Raw genomic sequence first — 25,066 nt, forward strand, 5'->3', positions numbered from 1 at the left:
TTTAATGGTTACAAAACTTTACTTACTCCGCTTGTAGCTGCGACGCAGATGGTCCGGTCGTTTGAACAACTATGTTAGTTGTTCAAGCTGGCAGGGCTCAGGCCAGCTCATCCATCCACAAATCAAGCCAGCGGGGAAAGGGTACGTCGGGGATTGCGCTCGGCGACGGGGAGAAGAATCGATAGGTGATCAGTCTATCGATCATGTCAGCCGCAAGTCAGATCTCTTTTAGAAGCACTCTGCAGCGTGCTCAAAGTTCTCCGACTTGGGCAGGAGTCGCACGAAATTTTAAACGGCTAGCAAGCCAATTACTAGCCGCCACGTAGGAATAATTTAGAACTGGCCAATAGCGGGACACAAATTTGCATTTGAATGGCGGGAACTCTCTTGCACCGGGGTTTTTCTGTTGCAACAGAAAAACTTTGCTGTGCAAGAGGCTCTCATGTGGCAGGAAAATTCCATCGTGCCGAGGCACCAAAATCACTGGGTTGTGACAAAATCCTCTTTTCTTTTTGGCCTGGCCTGTGCCATACCAACTGAAATAAAATCCATGTTTGTCATCAGAATAACTAAACTGGAACAGTAGGTACATCTTTACATTCATTTTACAGGAAGTGATAAGTTTGTGATTTATAGTATTGGTTATGCATTCCCTAACTTCTTTTTAAAATGTAGGTGTGTCCAGGGATCACCAGTTAATGCACTAGTTAGCATGGACTGAAGAATATTGAACAGGTGCCATTGAGCCTCCATAGTTTTGAATAATGCTTTTAATGTTTTGAGGTCTTATGCTGACCTGGTTTTAAAAGGATCAGTATATATAGTTATATTGACAGACACGATGATGGTATTGAGGCCTTGGGATGGGTTTTGGTAAAACTTCAAATAATTGTCTGTGCAACAGGTCAGGAAAAACAGAAGAACAAAGCAAAACAAAATCAATATTCCTCAGTGGTTCAGATTTGCTTATTGCAGATAATGATTTTGGATTTGAGTTACAGCTCTGAGTTTGCTTGGAAGTAGGCCATCACATGCTGAGATGAAACATCAGGCCATTTTAAACTGGATACCGAGCATGCTCATATCAAGTACCTACTCTTAGAGATTGCAGTGCATCTCAGTTCTGTAGTTAGTAGAGCTGTCATTGAATGAACTGGAAAGGAGCACAGCATGCTCTTTTGTCATCATTCTATTAGAGAGCATATGATTTATCTTGGGAAACTGGAAGCTTAGGGTATGAGATAAGCCTCACGGTTGGCACAACAGTATTCAACAACAAGCTGTTTCTGGTGAGTTATAATAGTCATCTCCTCCCTTCCTAATAATGACTTCAGTTTGGTTTAACTGACATCCCTGACTAAGCTGGTCTTAATCGCGCCTTTTCCCAACTATTTAATAACGTTGTTTGTACTTAAAATAGCTTTAGGACAACACAATAATGCTTCAGTGTAATAAATTAGCCATTAGTGGTTGAATTTTTTTATTGAAAGATGAACGATTTTTAAAATAAGCACGCCAGTTTCCTGTTTCGGTCAGCAAGGTTCATAAAATTGAGGGAGGAGATATGTTCTTTCTGTAACCTGCAGTTACTAAACTATGCTAAGTGGTTACTGATTTAGCAGTGGTGATTTAAGTGCTTTGATTTTATTTTATTTCCCCCTTTCCCTCCCCCACCCTCCCATTTCCTCACTCTAAATGTACCACAGTTTAAGCATGGTGATTATCTGTTTGGTGCATATACATTACACTTCTGAAGAAGCTCACAGAAGTAGTCCTCAAAAGGGAATTTTAAATTGATTATTTGTAAGACTTAAAATGATACCGAAAACCATTTATTGTACTTGGCTTCAACAGGAATTGCTAATAAGAAGAAGCATAATGGACTGATATATAAATATTGTGATTTGCCCAGTCTTGACTATAGACTTGCAACTAAAACGTTTACTTTTTATTAACTAAGAAACAGAAAGAAGAATCTTTGGAAAGGGGCTCTGTTATACATAGAGAATTTGTACTCATTTTTTGTTTCCCTGTGTGCCATGTAACAAGAATTTTGAAAAATATTAATGGCACTGCTATTAGCTAATGTTCAATTTTTTTATCCAGATTTTGCCCATTCTATCAAGTACAGCTTGAAAAGCAGCTTTTATGATGCATGATCACTAATTTGTCTAATAATCCCATGTAACTATAAACATCTTATTATTCCCTTCAGGTAGCATACAGCAAAATTTTGAAGGCTTTCTTATCCTTGGTATGCATGGCTTTGAATGACAACAGTTAAATCTGCTAATATCCAAATCCTAATTTGTATAGAAAATACAAGGGAATCAGTGATGAGTGATAAGATTGCAAAACTTTTTAATAAATGTCCTAAACTTGCCTGTGAACTTTTTCCCCAATAGATAAAGCTGTTTTGAAACAATTTAACTGTTTTTGAAGATGTGTTCTGAATGTTTAAATATGGAATATTGAATATGCCTGTTGAAAAATGCAGGTTGCCATTGGATTAGGATTAGAACCCTTAATTGCCACAATTAAATCTGTTTTTATGTATTTCCCTAATAATTGCATCTACCTGCTGTGGTTCTGATATAAACATTTGAGGATGATCCAAGAGCAACAAGGTTGGAAAAAGTATCTCTGTAGATAAACTCTCTGTTTCAGTTGGACCTATAAAATAGGATCAGTAAAAAACTACCTCACCTTTAGCCTTTATTGTTTTCTCTGCCCGTGTGGGCCATGTGGAACTGGTCAGATTGATTAAATGACCTCCACAACACTGCACTCTTGTGCACCTTAAATGTATAGATACATGGAGGATGATCTAGACAAGTAATATTGGTAATTTATTACCATTCTGGGCATTCCTGAATACAGCCAACCTGATGAAGAATTTTTAGTCCACTGGAATAAAGGCACATTGGAAACAGTGGAAAAATGTGAGCATTACCCTTTGCAGCCAGGTTCAGTAAGGGTGTCCCTATTATTGGAATCGATAATGACTCCAAGATCCCTTTCTGCCTCTGTGCTGATGAGAAGGGAGTTCCCCAGCCTATAGGTATGCCAACATGGCATGCCACGGCCAGCCCCAGCTCTGGGTAGCTGCTGCCAGCAACGGAGCCCAGGCTGCTCCCAGCAGGGCTTGCAGCATCCCAGCTGCCTGCTGGGAGCAGCCCAGGCTCCTGGCTGGCAGCAGCTCCCCAGAGCCGGGGCCAGCTGCAGCCGGGAGGCTCCAAACAGCTGTGACGAGCTCTGGCATCAGCTCTGCATTGGCATGTGCACCTGTGCGTTAGAGCGGGCGGTGAGTGAGGGACCTGAGGCAGTGCAGCCCTGGTCTTTCCCCTGCTCCCGGCACAGAGGTGATGGCAGGCTTCCGGAGCCCGGCGCAGCTATTTGCAGCCTGCCCCCTGCTTAGCTTGCTGGCTACAAACAGCTGCACCGGGCTCCGGAAGCCTGCCATCACCTCTGTGCCGGGAGCAGGGGAAAGACCAGGGCTGCACTGCCTCAGGCCCCTCCCTCACTGCCTGCTCTGATGTGCGGGTGCACACGCCAGTACGGAGCTGATGCTGGAGCCCTGCACAGCTGTTTGGAGCCTCCCGGCTCCGTGGAGCTGCTGCCAGCCAGGAGCCCGGGCTGCTCCCAGCAGGCAGCTGGGACGCTGCAAGCCCTGCTAGGAGTAGCCCAGGCTCCAGCAGCTACCCAGAGCCGGGGTAGCAGCTGACAGCCACAGACCCCAGGCTGGGGAGCAGGGACTTTGGGTGGGGGGCGCTGGAGGGCAGGGGCTTTGGGTGGGGGAGAAAGAGGCAGTAGGGGTGGGGGGCACAGGGCAGCAGGGCTGTTGAGCAGGGGCTTTGGGTGGGGGGCAACGGGCACAAGCAGGGCATCCTGCCATGTACCCCTTGCCCTTATTTTGTTTTTCTGCCATGCTGGCACTCCGGCACCTTCCGAGGTAGGCATTGTGGTGTTTTTCTGCACTCCGGCCAAAAAAGCCTTGCCTACCCCTGTTGTAGATCCTAATGTTTTGATTCACTGTTTTTGGTGAAACATTTGGTGCAGTAGCAAGCATCTGTCTTCTATGGTATTTCTCTTGATGAAAGGATAGTTGTATTTTCATGAATGAATCTCGGGGTGCAGAACATCTTGCATACCATCATCATTCTGCACCTGAGATGCACAAATACTGGCTGGCTAATATCTCTTCTTAGATTATTGTATGTTACCTTACCTTTTTATTAAAAAAAAAAGTTTTATATTTTCTCTGTTGATAGATGCACCAATGTCAATTGATATTTGTACGTGCTTTTTTAAAAAATGTGTTTGGTTAAGTTGTTTGGACGAAAATTAAAATAGAACAACTGGAGTAATTTTTGTTCATTTAAAAAAAATCACTCATTTCAGTACGCTTACCTGCCATTCACAGAACATTATTTTTCAAACTAAAATGTTATAGTGTATTGCACACAGATTTAAGAATACCTGAGCTAGAGGATAATACTTAAAGATCTACTCCTTTGGTATGGAAACCCATGTGGAAAATTCTGAAGTACCATAAATGATCATATTAGTGTGGATAAAATGTATTTATTTTGGATGAGGTTAAAGACAAAATGGCACCCTGAAATTTTAGAGAACATGTCTAAAGCACTGAGCTATGGTAGATTGTGGTGCCATCATCATTGGCAATCCCTTGCAGTTGAGGGTGATTGTTTTCCATGATTGCCTTGTCTTTGGGTCTGAAGATGGCTGATGAGTCCCATCCAGGATAGGCAGACTGTTGCAGCTTGCGTACATTTCTGTGCAAGGTGGGTGGCTCAGGGTTCTTGATTCAGTCCCTGGCGTGCCATTTCTGCTGCTTCTGCTTTTCCATCTCCTTTTGTTGTAAGGTTTCAATGTACTAAGATGCTTTCAGTAGGTGATTTGTTGATGGTGCATTTTTTTCAAGTTGACCTTGAGGTACTTGAAGTGCTTTTCTGTCTTCCTCTTGAGCGTACGCCTCAGCTGAAGTGGGAGAATCAAACTTGCTTTGGGAGTCTAAAGTCGGATGTATGGATGATATGGCTGGCCCAGCCAAGTTGATGTTGGATGATCACCTTGATGCTTGTGGTGTTTTCTTCTGAGAAGATGATAACGTTGGCATGTTATATCAACGTTAAGAATAGTCCAGTTGCTTTTTAGAATTTTCTGCAGTCACTAGTGGGAAGATCTGGTCTTTTCACTCTAGGATGGTAGCTGACCACTGGTCTCTTACAGTGTTGCTGACCCTGATTATCAAGGATTGGAGTGGAGTATAAAACAATTTGCATGCATTGCACACAAATTAAAAGCATTGTAAGTACCTTTATTTCTTAAAGTGCTTGCCAATGTTAAGTAACCAAAATCCTTCAGACAAAAAAGACTCTTCTATAATCTGGCTTTATAAATGGCAAAAATTACTACTACTGACACACATGCATAGTCTATGTGCCAGATGAAGAGCTGCAACAATTTGAGACTGAAGGTTATTTCTAAAATCCTTGTCAGCATTCTATTTCAAGTCTCCCTGACCCATTTTAGACAGTGTGGTAGAGTCTGATATGCAATAGAAGAAGGGACTGTCATGTTTGAGTTACTCTCTTTGCACACAGCAGGAGTAGAAAACCTGGTTTTTAAAGCTGTGAGTTGAAATCCATTTTTTCCAAACAATAAAAGAACTGCACAGCACTTTATAATTAGAAGAGTTTGCTGTCATATTACTGATGTGTCAAATAAGGAAAAGGAAAGTTACCTAAAGAATGGATTAATAAAAAAGTTATCTGGCCTAAGTCAAGAAGTAATTATTTGATTTGTTAAAATGCAAATAAACAAGCCACGTGCTTTATGACCCACTCCATTGGTTTTCTTTTATTCTTCAGTTCAGTCTCCTTTGCTATTTTGTTTTTTTTTTTCTTTTAAAAAACCTCTCTATAACTTTGTGCTTCAGTGCCAGTAGGTAGAACAGTTATTTTTGGCTACACAGACCTTGAATTAAGCCTCTCTCCTCTTTCAGTGTTCCCAGGGTTTGAAATGCATCTTGGGCTGAGTTCCATGGAACCTGGCAGATTTAAGGGAAGGTGTGATCTGCATATAACCCTGGTATAATATGAACATTTTTCTTATCTTCAAGAAAATGGAAATAAAACTGTTTTTAAGTAAAAATAAATAAATAAAAATAAAATAAAATAAAAATAAAAAAAAATCCTGAAATGCAAAGTACAAAAATCCACTGTCACAGGTAAGTTGTGAGACTGAAGGTAGGCTTTGCCTTTCCCACACTGGTTCTAGCTATCTTTTGTTCCCCTATTACTAGTTAACGTACAGAGCAACTTCAGTAGCTGTCAAGGAGAAAGCTAATCACCTGTCATAGCCAGAGGGTGAGTTGAGCAACATCTTGTTACTAAATATACCTATTATACCTAAATCTGAAAATGGAGGTCTTAGGCAAAAGTTGGAGGCTTTTGGCCCAGATTTGGCCTAGGACAGGTGTTACCAATGCTACCTGAGTGACTGAGAGAGGTCTTTCATAGCTCATCCATCCATGATTCTCAAGCCATGGATATTCATACCAAAATAAAAAGTGAGCTGGGGTGGGGAGAGAATGTTACTACTATTTCTGTTGGCTAGATTCTCAGTAAATGATAGGCATGTTTTGTGAAAGGTGATTTAAAAATCTTTCAATTTCTAAACGATATCTTTGCTGCTTTAGTTTCCCAGATCTTTTAGAAAACCAGGAACGTACCTTGTGCTCTAATGAACATGAACATAGAAATATTTTGGGGGGGAATAATATGCAGTTTAGTGCACATTCCAATTACTTCTGTGGAACAGAATAAAATGGCTTAATATTAAACATCTAATTCACACTGAGAAAATTAGGTTTGCATCATGTGTTCTTGAAAGTAATTTGACTTTAATAGAAGCATACACAATAGAATACAGTGACTCATTTGTTTCTTGCTAAACTGATGCTGTAGCAAAAAATGAACATCTAATACTTAGGAGAAGAGGAGGCTAATAGTGTATTATGGACAGTTTGAGGGGGTTTCAGTGTATTTAATGTGTTAGTATGTGAAAATACCAATATTTTTTTTTTCACCAAAAGATTAAAAGGGCTCTATCTTACTAGCATAGACTTGCTCAACTCCAATTTTATTTTCAAATAATATGTAGAATCTATGTCCTGTTATCCACTCTAACTGTATGTAGTCAAGTTCATGGTTCTGTACAGCAGATTTGGATAATTGTCTTTTGCATCTTGTGCCTCTGAAACCCCATGCACAAATCTGGGGGAGGGCACATGTACCCCACTATGCCGCTTGGATGAGCTGCCCATGGTTCTGTCTTGCTGCCTGCCCTGATCCCATTCACTGCCCTGGCTGGGCAGTGAATGGGAACTGGGGCAGGGAGCTCTTGCCCCTGCCTCACTTCCCTTCTTACCAGGGGAGGCCTCAATCTGCTACCCCCACATGCCCCTTCCCCCCCACATACATAGCAGGGAGCTGCTCTCAACACTGCCCGGCTGTATTCCTCTGGAAAAAATGGATTACGTATCTGATGTTAGAACAGTGCATCACAGCTAGGGTCCACAACATTTTATGCAAGTATATGGAAGAGAAGGGTAAGTGACACACAGCCTTAGACTAGTGTAGAATTACCCCAGAAAAAATCAGGGCTGAAACTACATTTCTCTAACAGCAGTGTAAATACTATATGTTTGGAGCCATCTCAAAAAAGTAATTTGCTGTTGGCAAACCGACTATTACGTAGGGGTATACTGATAAAGATTTCCTTGACCAATACTGCTAGCTGATTATGAACTAACCATAGCGGCTCATGCCGTTAGTTATAATGCAAGGTATTTTAAACTACTGACATATATAAACCTTTTTTTTTTTTTTTGCACACTCCAGCAGCCTCTTGCATCTCATCTATCAGCATCCCAATGTTTAAAAATGATGGCGGGGGCGCTTGAACTAAAGCTTATTGAATGAGCTTTAATTCAAGTGCTCCCTGCACTATTTTTAAGCAGGGGAATGCTGATACATAAGACTCTATGGCACTTTAATTAGGCTAGCTGTTGCAGCCACTCTAATTAAAATGCTGCCCTCCTTACCCCTCCGAGCACTAGTAAAAGTGCCAAGGGGCAGCTGCCTGAGCTTGCCTTGCAGAGCTGAGGGGGAAGGTGTGAGTCTTCCTGGCTGCCCATGGCTGGGTGGTCTCTGGGCTCCTCCCTCTGCCCAGGGCAGGGCCATGGGACTATTCTGGGCCTGGAGAAACCAGGCCACTCCTCCCCCACACCTGTGCCTCAGATCCCAGGATGGGAAACAGCTGGATCAAGATCAGGGCCTCTGCACTTAAGGTCACTGCAACTTGTGGGAGGAACCCTAGGCATCTGGGGGCTGTGACCCCATGGGGGAGGGGGAGAGCCCAGATGTCCAGGGCCCTGGACAGAAGGCATAATTATCGGTAAACATTATCAGCTACAATGGCCAAAAAAAGCCAATAGCCGATTAATATCATTTCCCTGTAATGGGTACGGATCCGACAGGCAGCCTATATATCAGTGTATCTCTGGTATTACCTGCTACCACATTTAGAAGTCACGTGCTGCAATAGCAACTACTGCAAGCAAGATATCTGGGAATATCTAGGAATATGTGTTCTCTGATTTTTGTTGTAACTTACATCCATGTATAAAAGAGAGTGTAACTACATCAGTGTAAATGTCATATGTCTAGGCCCTCAGCATCATAATGTAGCCATGCTTGTACATGTCAGAATCCCTTGACTGATAAAGTTAACATATGCACAAATAGACAAATACAAATTTCCCTCACTTTATGCATGTTCTGTATGTGCGAATTTGCTCTTATGTGATGACACTTTTTATACCAAAAACATCGTTATATGTGAAGTAAATTCACTGTTATGCAATCGGTGTGGTGGAAGCCTGCAGTCAACTGCTTTGTGCAGTGCATTGTGGGAGTGACACACTAAAATAGTCATCTATGTAGATCTGTGCTCCTTGCTTGTTGCCTGCGATATGTATTTCTGTAGTTGCCATCCCCATTTTGGTAACATTCACCTCTACCCTTTGCTTGTGTGTACTGTCTGCTGTTGGTGAGTACCAAAATTGTTTTGCAAAAGTGGTAGAAATGGGCCTGGGGGTGAGTACAGTTGAGGTCTTGGAACGTATCCCTCATTGTCGCACTTTACAATGCGAGTTCAAGTTATGCATCATTTTCCAGGAATGCATGTATAGCATAAAGCGAGGGAAACTTGTACAAAATCAAAAGTCACTTTGAGATCGCTAAAGCATTTAGTAGCATAAACAGAGGGGGGTTTTAACATACCAGTGTCATACAGTTAACTTGGATGAATGTAGTATCTATCCACTGTAGTGTCCCTTTATACAGGATTGTCCATTGGATCTAATATGCTTTGACTCAGGGTCAAATAGAAATTTGAGCAATTTTTGGAAAACATACTGACCATTTCTAACAAGGTGCTATATCTAATCTACCATACTGAGATATGGCTGGAGGAAATTTAGCGTATGTTGGAATGCCTTCAAGGTGTATAAATAGCAGCATTATAAAGTGTATGGACAGACATAACAATTAAAACATTTAATTTGCCTTTGAAACATTTCAAAGGGGCAGCTGACTACTTCTACAAGCTTTTCGAAACTTTTTAAGAGTGGCTGAAATGCTCCAAAATGGTACCTCTTTACCTGAAGTACTACTTTGGAATATTTCATTTTCTTATGTCCAGAGGATGACAGGGGACCCGTAAGTCTTCCACAATCCTATATTGCCGCGTCCCTATCCTTTTCCAGGAAGGGATGGAAGGACAGTCCTGGCAGTTGTACAACCAGTGGGTCTATTCCTAGGACCCCACTGACATGGGATGCTTCAGCTTCAGTTGCCTCTACCTTTCCTTCTGAAGAGAGAGAGAGGGTGAGGAGAGGTTCTTTGGATTTGGGGCTGGAATCCCTGGGGCAGGAGCCATGTGCATTACCACCACAGACCCCTGCTGACCCTCCTTACCTGGAGCCAACTGTGCGCAGAGCACTCTTCAGATAGGGAGCTGACTTCCCCTGTTGGCCGTGGTCTATGTCTGCTGCCCCTCACCAGAGCCTGCTCCTGTGCTTGCCCCTGGATTCTAGTTCTCAAGCCCTAATCCCACAGTTCCCTCTACTTCCCTATTTCTGAGAGAAGGGGAAAGCAATAGTTTTGGGAGATTCAGAGCTGGACCTGGGTATCCCCGTAGTAGGGTTCCCGTATCTCCATGCCAGACCTCTGTTATATCCACTGCCCCCATGTTAACTTCCCTCCAGCAATACCTCTACTAGACATGCCCTCCCCTCCCCCCCGACCTGTGTGCCACCACTCCTGCTGTCACTAGAGCCAGGATTGTGGCTTTCTAGTGCCTTTTCTAGCTCTTCCTGTTGGAGAGTTAGCAGTTCCAAGCCGCTGCAGCAATTTTGTATCGTTCCAGGTGGGATCACAACAACAGGGGCCATACTGCCCTATGTATGTCCCCTGCCCCCCTGTTCAGTGTTTCTCTTTGAAATGTTTCCAAGTGGATTTCAACTGTTAGGTCTATTTGCACCCAGAGTGTCTGGCCTCCTGTTTTGAAGGAGAAATGTGAGCAATTTATCTGAAAGGGGTCAGGGTTTTTGGTTTTTGTGGGTTTTTTTTTTTTAAAGGAAGCTATTTAATTGTACAAGCATTATTTGTAAACCATCTTTCTAATGAGAAATTTGCCTGAGCAGAGAAGTTAAATTTTCATGGGGAGCCTAAAAAGGGAATGTTTCTTTTGCTTAAAATTTCATTTGAGATTTGGTTTGTATTGTTTCCCTGGAGAAACTAGTTTGAGAAATTGAGGCTGTCACGCCCTGAGCTCAGGAAGAAAAACTATGGTTTAAATTATATCATTTTCTGTAAAAATTGACTGGCTTTTCATCCCAAATCACCCAGTAGTTCAGGAATGCTTCTGTTTTCCATTGCAGCAAATAAAGACCAAATTTCTTCAGCATCTGTCATGCTGAGGGTGTCATAATTGTTTGTTTCGAACCTCCTTCAATGTATTTTATATTATAAAGGGTATTTACATAGGGGATCCACTGTGAGGATAGTTTCATTTATCTCTGTGGCAAATGTTAAAGAGCAAGCAGCACTATAGAGTTTAGGGCAGGAAGTGTGTGTGGAGGGGATGGGGACGACAAACTCATTTGTATCTGCAAGAAGAAATTGTATAGCTAGAAAGTAATTACTCCTGGTAGAATTTGAAGCTCTGGCAAAACACTTAATGTTCTGAAATGTACCCCATAGAGTCATTCTGGAGGCATGGGCAGAAGTAAAGGAAGAGTGCCTGGTACTAAACTGCCAACTTCCTACAGAGCTTGCATTTGGAAGTGTTCAGTACTAAGCAGCTTAGACCATTGGTGCCTTTTGAGAACTGACTGGTTTATCATCTGAAAACTAAACTTCCATAGCCATTCAGCTGCATGGTGTCTAGGAATGGAAATAATGGATGCTTGAAATGTATGAGAGCATTGTCCCCCCACAAAATTAACTTGCTGCTTATAGTCCTATTAAAATGGCATTTCCTATATTCTCTTATTTTCCTTTTTGCATTAAATGCATCTGTAAATACAGTGATGTTTAATTTTTCTGTCAATTATATATGGTCTGTCATCATAGTATCTCGGTGTCTCTCTATGGAATGCACTTATCCTTCCAACATGACTTTCAGGAAACGGAAATACAGGGTGTTTTAGAAACAGTGTATGCCCAGTAGTCGTCATAATTGCAGAGACAAATTAATACAATGCTTATTCTTTTTTCCTTGGACATAAGTACACTGCTGTACTTGTTTAAAATATCTACCATTGACACAGAGGCACTTCAGGTAATGAGCAACAGAGCTGTATATGTGCACAGTATGGATGGATCAAGGATCTGGGGTTGTAGAGAGGCAGCAGCAAGGCACCAGACTTCCATACGTAGATCCTGAGGTGGTGCAGAGTCACTTGGAAGAAATGGATGCCTTTAAGTCGGCAGGCCCGGATGAGCTCCATCCGAGGGTGCTGAAGGCACTGGCCGACATCATTGCAGAGCCACTGGTGGGAATATTCAAACGCTCGTGGCGCACGGGCCAAGTCCCAGAAGATTGGAAAAGGGCTAACGTAGTCCCCATTTTCAAGAAGGGGAGGAAGGAGGACCCGGGAAACTATAGGCCAGTCAGTCTCACCTCCATCCTTGGTAAAGTCTTTGAAAAAATTATCAAGGCTCACATTTGTAAGAGCCCGGCAGGGCAAATTATGCTGAGGGGAAACCAGCACGGGTTTGTGGCAGGCAGATCGTGCCTGACCAATCTAGTCTCCTTCTGTGACCAGGTTACGAAACGCCTGAACACAGGAGGAGGGGTGGATGTCAAATACTTAGACTTCAGGAAGGCCTTTGATATGGTATCCCACCCCATACTGGTGAACAAGTTAAGAGGCTGTGACTTGGATGACTACACAGTCCGGTGGGTGGCAAATTGGCTGGAGGGTCGCACCCAAAGAGTCGTGGTGGATGGGTTGGTCTAGACCTGGAAGGGTGTGGGCAGTGGGGTCCCGCAGGGCTCGGTCCTTGGACCGATACTCTTTAATGTCTTCATCAGTGACTTGGACGAGGGAGTCAAATGTACTCTGTCCAAGTTTGCAGATGACACAAAGCTATGTGGAGAAGTGGACACGCCGGAGGGCAGGGAACAGCTGCAGGCAGACCTGGATAGGTTGGACAAGTGGGCAGAAAACAACAGGATGCAGTTCAACAAGGAGAAATGCAAAGTGCTGCACCTAGGGAGGAAAAATGTCCAGCACACCTACAGCCTAGGGAATGACCTGCTGGGTGGCACGGAGGTGGAAAGGGATCTTGGAGTCCTAGTGGACTCCAAGTTGAACATGAGCCGGCAGTGTGACGAAGCCATCAGAAAAGCCAATGGCACTTTATCGTGCATCAGCAGATGCATGACAAATAGGTCCAGGGAGGTGATACTTCCCCTCTATAGGGCGCTGGTCAGACCGCAGTTGGAGTACTGCGTGCAATTCTGGGCGCCACACTTCAAGAAGGATGCGGATAACCTGGAGAGGGTCCAGAGAAGGGCAACTCGTATGGTCAAGGGCCTGCAGACCAAGCCCTACGAGGAGAGACTAGAGAAACTGGACCTTTTCAGCCTCCGCAAGAGAAGGTTGAGAGGTGACCTTGTGGCTGCCTATAAGTTCATCACGGGGGCACAGAAGGGAATTGGTGAGGATTTATTCACCAAGGCGCCCCCGGGGGTCACAAGAAACAATGGCCACAAGCTAGCAGAGAGCAGATTTAGATTGGACATTAGGAAGAACTTCTTCACAGTTCGAGTGGCCAAGGTCTGGAACGGGCTCCCAAGGGAGGTGGTGCTCTCCCCTACCCTGGGGGTCTTCAAGAGGAGGTTAGATGAGTATCTAGCTGGGATCATCTAGACCCAGCACTCTTTCCTGCCTATGCAGGGGGTTGGACTCGATCTATTGAGGTCCCTTCCGACCCTAACATCTATGAATCTATGAAAGGAGTGAAAGGTGTGAGGCCACATTGGCTTCAGTCCATGAGCTCAGAGAGCTCACTGTGCCTGCACAGCTCTAGCAGGAACCTATGCCATCTAGTCGGAAAGCTTGCTGTGCATGCAGCAGTGCAGCTGAAGGGGGTGTACCCACACCACTGCACCCCTCCTGTTTCTGCCCTGGTGTACATGTCTGCATGTTTTGACATGTCTTTCATAGATTCATAGATGTTAGGGTCAGAAGGGACCTCAATAGATCATCGAGTCCGACCCCCTGCATAGGCAGGAAAGAGTGCTGGGTCTAGATGACCCCAGCTAGATGCATATCCAACCTCCCCTTGAAGACCCCCAGGTAGGGGAGAGCACCACCTCCCTTGGGAGCCCCTTCCAGACCTTGGCCACTCTAACTGTGAAGAAGGTTCTTCCTAATGTCCAGTCTAAATCTGCTCTCTGCTAGCTTGTGGCCATTATTCCTTGTAACCCCCAGGGGTGCCTTGGTGAATAAAACCTCACCAATTCCCTTCTGTGCCCCCATGATGAACTTATAGGCAGCCACAAGGATGCCTCTCAACCTTCTCTTGCGGAGGCTGAAAAGGTCCAGTTTCTCTAGTCTTTCCTCGTAGGGCTTGGTCTGCAGGCCGTTAACCATACGAGTGGCCCTTCTCTGGACCCTCTCCAGGTTATCCGCATCCCTCTTGAAGTGCGGTGCCCAGAATTGCATGCAGTACTCCAACTGCGGTCTGACCAGCACCCGATAGAGGGGAAGTATCACCTCCTTGGATCTAGTCGTCATGCATCTGCTGATGCACGATAAAGTGCCATTGGCTTTTCTGATGGCTTCGCCACACTGCTGACTCAGTGTGGGCAGTGGGGTCCCGCAGGGCTCGGTCTTGGACCGATACTCTTTAACGTCTTCATCAGTGACTTGGACGAGGGAGTGAAATATACTCTGTTCAAGGTTGCAAATGACACAAAGCTATGGGGAGATATGGACACGCCGGAGGGCAGGGAAGAGCTGCAAGCAGACCTGGACAGGTTGGACAAGTGGGCAGAAAACAACAGAATGCATTTCAACAAGGAGAAATGCAAAGTGCTGCACCTAGGGAGGAAAAATGTCCAGCACACCTACAGCCTAGTGAATGACCTGCTGGGTGGCACGGAAGCGGAAAGGGATCTTGGAGTCCTAGTGGACTCCAAGATGAACGTGAGTCGGCAGTGTGACAAAGCCATCAAAAAAGCCAATGGCACTTTATCATGCATCAGCAGATGCATGACGAACAGGTCCAAGGAGGTGATACTTCCCCTCTATCGGGCGCTGGTCAGACCACAGTTGGAGTACTGCGTGCAATTCTGGGCGCCACACTTCAAGAAGGATGCGGATAACCTGGAGAGGGTACAGCGAAGGGCAACTCGTATGGTCAAGGGCCTGCAGACCAAGCCCTATGAGGAGAGACTAGAGAAACTGGACCTTTTCAGCCTCCGCAAGAGAAGGTTGAGAGGCGACCTTGTGGCTGCCTATAAGTTCATCACGGGGGCACAGAAGGGAATTGGTGAGGATTTATTCACCAAGGCGCCCCCGAGGGTTACAAGAAACAATGGCCACAAGCTAGCAGAGAGCAGATTTAGACTGGACATTAGGAAGAACTTCTTCACAGTTCGAGTGGCCAAGGTCTGGAAAGGGCTCCCAAGGGAGGTGGTGCTCTCCCCTACCCTGGGGGTCTTCAAGAGGAGGCTAGATGAGTATCTAGCTGGGGTCATCCAGACCCAGCACTCTTTCCTGCCTATGCAGGGGGTCGGACTTGATGATCTATTGAGGTCCCTTCCGACCCTAACATCTATGAATCTATGGATCATGTTCATCTTGGAGTCCACTAGGACTCCAAGATCCCTTTCCACTTCTGTGCCACCCAGCAGGTCATTCCCTAGGCTGTAGGTGTGCTGGACATTTTTCCTCCCTAGTTGCAGCACTTTGCATTTCTCCTTGTTGAACTGCATTCTGTTGTTTTCTGCCCACTTGTCCAACCTGTCCAGGTCTGCTTGCAGCTGTTCCCTGCCCTCCAGCGTGTCCACTTCTCCCCATAGCTTTGTGTCATCTGCAAACTTGGACAGAGTACATTTCACTCCCTCGTCCAAGTCACTGATGAAGACATTAAAGAGTATCGGTCCAAGGACCGAGCCCTGCGGGACCCCACTGCCCACACCCTTCCAGGTCGAAACCAACCCATCCACCACGACTCTCTGGGTGCGACCGTCCAGCCAATTCGCCACCCACCGGACTGTGTAGTCATCCAAGTCACAGCCTCTTAACTTGTTCACCAGTATGGGGTGGGATACCGTATCAAAGGCCTTCCTGAAGTCTAATTATACGACATCCACCCCTCCTCCTGTGTCCAGGCGTTTTGTAACCTGGTCATAAAAAGAGACTCGATTTGTCAGGCATGATCTGCCTGCTACGAACCCGTATTATAGTATTTTATTATAACTAGAGACTTGTATTATAGCTAGAGACCGGAGGGACAGAGAGAGACTGACTTGTCAAAAGGACATTTGTGGTAAATCAGGGAATTGAACCCAAGTCTAAATGTGTATTCCCAATCACTGGTCATATTTCCTCTCTTATTGTTCATTTGCACCTCAGTTTGTTGCTTTCTGCATCCATATGATCTGTTTTCTGTTCAGATTATTTGTCCTATTTTCCTCCTTTATGATAGATAAAGGTAGCATGAAAGGGTTTTGCCCAAATATTTTCTTTCTGACTTTCTATGACAGAAATTCCAGCCTATGTAAAATAGGAACAAACTGACTAAGATATTAGGGAAACAGTAACACTACAAAAACCAGGAACAAAGAAATGTAAAAATGAATTTTCAAGCTTTTTAATTAATGCCGTTTTAGGATTTGATGCCTTGGTTTCAGCGTCTTTACTCAATGTGACATTCACAATATTTGAAAGATTAACCCCCCTCCCAAGCAAAAAAACGCCCCAGAATGGGGAAAAGCCTTCCTGATCTGTTAAATATGGCATTAAAGGACACGAGCCCAATTTTTAAAGTTTTTTTTGCATGTTGCTTTTAAATGTTGGCTATCATGTTGGGACTGACTTTTAAGCAGCATAAGGTGCTTTTATCTCAATTTGTGTTCTGTCATCATTGTAACTGCTTTTATTTTTTTTTTATTTTGTTTAATTTTTTTTTGAAGGTCGGTGTGTCTTATTTAAGAGGCAACATAATTCTGGTTGTTGGCAGTCAAGGACTTCAGGATTTGGCATTTGTGGTACTGAATATACTGTGCTCAAGAATATAGCAGGGCTTTTTTTTGCTGTCTGACAAAATAATACTTAAATTAACTGAGATCTTGAGCTAATGGACCTTTATATTGTTCTAAAATAGACAGATATGCTTTTTAATATAAATAATGTATGCAGAGTAGAGATTTTAAACTGAATAATCTTATAAGATAGTATATCGCACGTACCCTTCTCCAGGAATGAATTATTAATCAGTCTTATAGCTGCTTACCACCAGAGCCAGTCACTTCTAGATATTTCTGAAAGACACTTTTCTGTTTGCCAGATATTTAGAAGTGGAGAGGAGTTCTGAGTACTAACATTTAAGAGTTCTGTAGTTTAAAAGTAGCTCACTCCTATGGAGCAAATATCTATTTCTGCTTCTTTGTATAGAAAATGGGTGGTGGTTTTGTGCAGTTAGAAGGCATTACATTTGACATCAACTTCTTCCGTTGCCTGCTCTCTTTGAGAAAAGCAGCATGCACACAACTTGCACAGGTGTCTTGTTTTGCCCTCCACCACAGGCCCTAGAGAGTACAGTACAGTCAAAGAAGGATTCATGTTCTGTGCAGGACAAGGTTGAAGAGATTATACGTAAGTGTGTAGCGTCTTCCTCCTGCTTTCTGAGGATTCAAGATCTTCCGAATTTGAAACTACTTCCCAACCCATGGTTGTATCCTGAAATCCTGTAGTAGCAGAAATAAACCAGTTGACCTCACTTAATTTTGGAGCTGCTCTGCTAACCAGGGGTCTACACAGGACAGGACAGTTTTAATTTTTAATCTAATCTGTTGATCATTTTAATACTTGGAAACAATGGGAAAGAAGAAGTTGTAGGGGATTCCTTTAAGGCTCGCTGCTGTGGTTTTTGTTTGTTCATTTTTTCCTGAGGCACCCTCAATTTTGGGATGTATTACCAAGATTGATTCTGAAACTTCCCTGTATTTTCCTATGGGACTAGGAAATATACTCTCTACAATATACTGTCATGGAAACGCCTTACTCTTTTTGCTAGTTTTCAGTAACCTTTTCATCTCTGCCAAAGATGCTTCTAACCTCTTTATTTGAAGGGGTTGGAATTCTAATAAGAATTAAACTGTAGATCTGGTCCTCAATGAATTTGCAGATAAAGTAACTCCCTCTGGTGATAGAGGCCACCAAACTGTTGTTTTGTGAGCTTGAGACCTTGAGTGTTAACTCGCTGCCTATATTTGACTGCATTTATAGCATAGGAAAATAAATTATGCTGCACTGGATTAGGTCATTCTTTTGTTAAATCCAGTGTCCTGCTTCTGGTGGTGGCAAATAATGCCTTTAAAGGAAGACAAAACAGTAGAGCCTCCTAATTTCCCCAGGTATTTCTGCAGCTATCCAGCTAAGCAGTCGGTAAAAACATGCATTTCATGAGTGTCAGAATAGAAAAACAAGCCTCTTAAATGACCTTTCAACTTGACCTTGAACTTCATGATTTATGCTGGGAAGTAGATGCTCATGTGCAAAACAAATGTGCTTTTTCAGATTGGCCTGATTTTGTCTATGTCCGAATATAATTTTCTTGAGTTAATTTCAATTAAATAATTCTAGTAATATTTTGGAGAATTCTTACCGTTTTACCCTGCTTAAGAAGCAGGTAAATATCAAGTAAAGTATAATATAATTATAGTTTAAAGATGCTGTATAAAAAAACTCTGCTGACAGTAGGAGTGGTTGAAAGTTGCAGCTTCAAGTAAAATACCAACAAGATATTGATCTTTCCTATTTTCTAGATACAGTAAGTATAATGCATGATGTAGTAGTCATTAGTGAAGACTGTGATCTACTGAAATGGCAATTTCAAAGAAGTTGATCAAAACCTTGATTTGTATTAGGAATCTTTCTTTTTTTTTCCAGACAAACTTGACTTCATTGGCTAACAGTTTGGAAGAAAGACATCCTTGTTAAAGATTTGGTGCAACTGTGACTTCAATTGTTAATTCAATTCATAATATTCCTCTTTGCAGAGACCCTGCAAGAAAAATTAGGAGGACAAAACTTGACGTTATTGCTGTTTCTGCAATAAAGCAGCATTTTCAGAAAACCAAACTTACAGGATCTTGGACTTTATTAAGAAGAGGGCAGACTCACAATTTATGAAAAATTCTGACGGGTTACTTACTTTTTTTCCAAATTAGCAATTGTTAAACAAATAGAAATACATATTCCCAGACAAACGTACAATTTTGATTGCTTTCTCACTTATGAGTTTTGAATTAGCTGTTCCTATGATGCCAAGAACACCACAGATCTCCTTTTTTGACAGTTCTATACTGGTACATTCTGTTCAACTGTTAGCAAATTATTTTTATCAGCAAATTGTTCTCCAGAACGTAGGCATCCTTGTTTTTATTTGAGTCTTTGTACATGCAGATGATACCACATTTGCTTAAATATAAGATGACTCTGAACATAAGATGAATCTTCCAGTAATTGGCTTTCTGTGTACGGAAAATGTATAATTTTTGTTATAATTTTCCAGGTGTAGAATCTAATTATTGGAGGTTTGTCTTGAATTTGTCCCCTTCCCACTGCTACAACAAGGAAAATGAATCTGGGTGGTCAGGTAGTTCCCTACCCCTTTGTCCCCGCACTTTGCACCTTGTCAAGTCAGTCCTGAGGCTGCTGAAACTGTTGGGGAACCTTAGATGCTGTAACAACCCTCCTAGGTTAGTTGAGTTGCTTTGCATCTTTGGTGTTTCTTCAGGCAGTGTGTCAGGCGGCACCCAGCTCCTCTACAGGTATGGATGTTCACTGGCTCACAGGGAGCTCATCCACCCTTTGACAGGTCTTGTTTTTAGTCCTTCTGGGTGTCCACACATACTCCTGACCCAGGCTAGCCCAGGTGGGGGCACCAGTTTAGTCACCATGAACAGGCTGTACTGGTGTATGTGATACCAGATGGCGGGGCCCTCGTCAGGCCAGGCCTCTTTTGGTCTGCTGTCTACCCCCTGTAATTCCTCCCCCACCTCCTTACTGTCACACCCTGCTCTCCTTGAGCACGTGGAAGTGAGGAGTAAACTTGAAAACACTAACCTTAAAATAAACATAATTTATCATATAGGCAAATTACTACAGATACTCAGAGACTTAGTTCATCCAGAATCAATGCATTTTACCTTTCTTGCTTGGGGCCCTGTTTGGTGATATTTGCCAGACGTTTAAGGCTGGTTAAAAAACAGGACTCGTTGGAAATGGGACAGAAAGGTGCAGCTTAGCTATGGGAGTGAAGAGGAGGTCCAGATGTATTCGTTGTAGTGACTCACCATTGTGGGGGCCGAGGGGGAATCGAGGATCAGGAGTCCTTGGGAACGCTAGCTGGGGTTGCGGCTGCGATCCCATGACGGGAAGATGGGTACTCTCTATCACCGGAGCGGAATTAGGCACAGACGAGACACGTATCAATTGGAAAAACAGAGATGGCTTTACTTGCACTGTAGAGTCGTATACAGCGCAGGCAATCGTAGTTGCAACAATTCTATTCTTTCATCGTTAATCGAGGAGCTCTTGTAGACCGGGTAGCTCGGGTTTAACTCGGGCATGCAACACGGAGGATACGTCGCAAGGCTTCGCGGATGGGGAGTCGTTGGCAGGTGATCAAGCTGCCGGAGTTCCACTCCAGGGGGAATGGTGGAGTTCTCCAGCTAGGGTGGAAACGCCCCTAACCTTTTATATGGCTAGCGAGCCAATTGCCAACCGCCACGTGGGAATAATTTAACATCAGCCAATCACATTATGCAAATCTGCATTTCCTTGGCAGGAACTCTATCCACGCCGGAACTCTTCACCATGCCGAGACTTCCCCTGCCTTACCGTGCCTTGTGCTAGAAAGTTCCACTGTGTCGAGGCACTGATTCAAATCAGCTCTGACAACCATTGCTTGAAAAAGTGTCAGCACTGAGGGGGATTGAGCACAGTCGGCACCATCATGTATCTTATTTACATGGACTGCACTAACCTATCCTGATGGTAGGCTCCCATCAATTTTGTGGTAATGGGAGCTGCTCTCATTCTTTTCCCCTAGCTGCTTCTTGACTTTTGGCTAGAAGCAAGCAACACTAGGAGGTATATGAACTCTAAGGCTTCCAGGCCTTGGATTTACATGTAGGATGCCACCCAAAAAAAGGTTCCCATCAATATGTTTGCCCTGTATGGGCTATGTGTTTTATAGTCATGCTCACTACTGGCTGCATTTAATCAACTTCATGGCTGGTTTTCATGACTAAGCATGTGCTGCTTTTGGCAGCAGTTTAATGATAGATAATGTATTAAATGAGGTTTCCTTGTGTGCAGTTATAAGGTCAGGGTCTCCCCTTCCCCCCCCCCCCCCCCAGGCTAACTGGGGATGGGGGGAGGGACATGCAACTCATCTTGTATTCAAATAAATACTGTGATTTCATTTGGAATTTCATTATTGTGAAGTTGTTATAAATATGTTGTGCATAATCGGGGATTATTTTTTCACATCTGTAGGTGGACATGGTAGTCATGGCCATTGTCTGGCTTGCCTAAGACCTCCTATTAGAAGCTTCTGTCTTGAAGTTGCCTTCAACTTTTAACTTTTCAGGGTGAAATATTCCTTGCTTTGCTGTCTGCCTCTTGCTTAATTTTATTTTTAAAACTTCACTGATAATACTTAAGCCATTTCTCGGAATGACAATGGAAGAAAAACAGTTTGCTCATATTTAAAAAACCTTTTTAATTGTTAAATTGGAAACCTGTAACTTCATTATGGCTTGGAGCAGGAGCTCCATAGTAGTGACTGTGGTTAGGAGCAGATTAGTCCTGATGCCATAAAGATTATCCAGTTTTTGCCATGTTACAAGCTTTTAAAAATCATCACTCAAACATGCTCAGTAGTTAGTTGCAACCGTACGGTTAAGATATCTGGGCATACCAGTTACATTGGCATGAGGCTATGCTGAGTAGGTTCCCAGGCTTTAATGAATTGCTTACAGAGCAGTGTTGTACTCCCCTGTCTGCGCTACAACAGCAGTATCAGTTATCCTCCAGCTTTTCTGGCCTTGAGGAAACTGAAAGCTACATTAGGAGACGGAGAGATTAAATTCCTTCTTTCATTGTTTATTTTTTTATTCTGTATCGCATTTCTCAGCCCCCCGTGTTGGAGGCAGAAAAGTACAAGTCCTCAATTTCTGATTAAAATAACTAAGAAATAATGAACTTGACTTTTGGTAGAGCTAAAACATAGTGGAGCATTTAGCTATGTTGTCTTCCAGAATTAATGCATCAAACCTATGTTCATAACCTTGCAATTTGAAACCCATAGATCCAAGTCCCATCCATGTACTGAACCCAGGAGTTCTAATTCCAAACTTTCTGCTGTCTAGCCAGGTGGTTCTCAACCTTTTATAGACTCAAGTCATCCCTCCGAAAATGCCAGCTTGTAGTTTTCACTTGCATTTTGACTACAGAAAAATAATATAGCAATTGTTCTGTTGCAGCTTACTCAAAGACCATAACAGGTCAGGATATTTGTTACACTATGAACTGTTATTTGAAATGTCTAGTTTTATCTTGAAAATCATGTTTGTACACCTTATAGTGCTAACATTGTGCATCACCCTTGAAAGGATGTGAAGGCATCCACCCCAGGGTGACACAGTACTCTGGTTGAGAATCACTAGTCCAGGTCATAGTTGTATAAATGTTTGTCAAAAATGGTGTATCCCTCCTTAGTAGTTATTTATTTGGAGGATAACAATCTGCTGCTGTCATTGATTGGTTTATCTCAGCTGTGAAAGATCTGCTGAGAATCAATGTAGGTTGTTGCATATGGTTTCATATGGTAAAATATTTGTTAAATTTCTATTTAGAAAACCTAGAAGTTACATATGCACAGTACTTTAAAACAACATAAAATTTGCAATACCAAATATTGAAAATGAGGAAATGCCTAAATTAGGATCGCCCAGGCAACAATTACTTGTCCCTTCTGCCAGTTGCCCTTTATTCATATGCCTTTGTCATCCAGATTGTTGCACTGACTAATGCTACAGGCTTACTTTGCAACATGTTATACCCTTTTGTGTGTAAAGGACTGGTATTTACCAGTGTCATGTAAAAAGAACAAGGATGTTTAGTCTTTTGCCAGATTGAAGCTTAAAGTACTGTTTAAGGCTATCGTACAGAAAACAGATACAGGTTCCCCTCACTTTATGCTGTACGTGCATTCCTGGTAAATGGCGCATAACTCGAATTGACATGAAGGGAACCCAGTTTACAATGTAACAAATAGGGATACATTCCAAGACTCATCCCCAGACCCATTTCTGCCACTTTTACAAAACAATTTTGGTACTCACCAACAGCAGACAGTACAGACGAGCACAGGGTGGTGGTGAATGGTACCATAATAGGGATGGCAGCTACGGAAGCACGTGTCGCAGACGAGTGAAGAGGACAGATCCACACAGGTAACTATATTTTGGTGCGTGTCACTCCCACAATGCATCGCACAAAGCAGCTGACTGCAGGTTTCCACTACACCTATCTCATAAGAGTGAATTTACCTTGGGTATAACGAATTTTTGGTATAAAAAGGGTCATCGCATAAGTGCGAATTTGCACATACCGAACCCGCATAAAGCGAGGGAAACCTGTACTGCATAAATGTTCTTCATCAGCTTTTTGGTACTACTTTTTGCTGTTAAGAAATTTTGAACTGGCACTGTTATTAAATGTTACTGTTGCTTTTCCCTGTTCTCCTAGCGTAAAATTTTGTGACATAGCTTTAAACAGTATGTTTAATACTAAGCTTAATGGTTTTTAAATAGCTATTAGTTTTGCTTAGTTGAGCAGCTGTCAGATTCCTGGCCATAGAAGATTGAGCACAGTAATCTTCAGATTTTTAATTTTTGATGACAGCCTTTTAGGCACGTTTCTTGATAATGAGCTAGTCAACACATGAAGTTAAATTCCGTAGCAGAGATGTCACAAATCTAAACATGAAAAATGTCTGAAATACACAAGATTGTTATTTTAGAAACACTTTTAAATATAGCAAACCACTGATTGGTTTTTGCAAAATGCTGTCGCTAACCCAGTAGAGAGAGAGAATGTAAAGATGGGAATTCTCTTGTGCTTATGTGATACAGCCTACATAATCTGTTATGTGAGGTTTAAATTTTCCTCTGAAGTTGCTGCAAGGGATGTGAGGCAGAGTACCAGACATCATGGACCTGTGCTATGCTTCATTAGATCCTTACCTAAATCCCAGAATTCACAAGATAAATGCCTGTAGACAGCTGATAATCAGTTCTTAAAACTAACTTACAGTTGATGTTTCCAAGCTCACTGTTAGTGGCAGCCAACTTGCTTCTGGGCTTCTTAATGATCGTATACCAACTTAATCTTATTTTGCAATCATAGATGAATTTCAAACTTTCTTTCAATACCAGGTTAAAAGGGAAAAAGTATGTATACTTCCAGCTTGGTATTATGATTTGTTTCACATAAGGCTGGGTGCACAATGAATAGCTCCTGTGATTTAAACTGGACTACTATACTGAGGAAAGCTTTGCAGGATCAAGTCATCTTTTATAAGGAAACGGGATGTTCTCTGTTTAAAAAGAGTTTGACTATAGTGATACTTCATAACTATACTGTATAAGCAAATGATGTATGCTTGATCACATTACATTATCTTCTTGTGGAGTATAGATTGTTTTTTTGCCACTTGGGGGAGCAGAAGCCTGTGACAGAGCTCAGTGGACAGAATAGGCACTTCTGCCTCTTGCACAAAGGGACAGAACCAGCTGCTGAGGTGTGGGAGACTATGGAGACTTTGCCATTGGTACTTGCTTGAAAACCTATTTTGCGGTGAATAACTCTTCAATAATCAATTAAGAGTTTTATGATTGCTTTTTGAAAGAAAACCATGTTCTGTATTTATGGTTTGATTAAAAAAAAAAATCATGAAGTGCTTTAGAAAGGGAAGGGAAGAATCCTGGTGGTTGGAATCTGAAGTTTGGACCTTAAACGAAATTCTCCCGTCTCCTGCGTAATAGTTGAAGTTAACGTCAGGTTATCTTTATGTGACTGCTGTCAGCACTGAGTTGACATGCAATTTTCCTGCCCCAAGTTGAATGCAAGTGCAACAGCTTGTATAAAAAATAGCTG

General features: G+C 42.8%; 1 protein-coding gene across 10 annotated transcripts in view; it reads left to right on the forward strand.

Moving 5' to 3' along the window:
• The window catches only part of PLEKHA5 (pleckstrin homology domain containing A5), a 260,867-nt gene that overhangs the window by 95,679 nt on the left and 140,122 nt on the right, over window positions 1-25,066 (forward strand). The window contains exon 4 of one of the 10 annotated variants that reach the window (XM_014609525.3): window positions 18,785-21,253. The exons of the other annotated variants lie outside the window; for them this stretch is intronic. Within the exon in view, the coding sequence (XP_014465011.1) occupies window positions 18,785-18,794 (10 nt within the window). The 3' untranslated portion in view covers window positions 18,795-21,253. Of the gene's footprint in view, window positions 1-18,784; window positions 21,254-25,066 lie in introns of those variants that run through there. 10 annotated transcript variants of the gene reach the window in all.

The sequence above is a fragment of the Alligator mississippiensis genome, chromosome 4 (genome assembly GCF_030867095.1).
Source record: "Alligator mississippiensis isolate rAllMis1 chromosome 4, rAllMis1, whole genome shotgun sequence".
NCBI lineage: Eukaryota > Metazoa > Chordata > Crocodylia > Alligatoridae > Alligator > Alligator mississippiensis.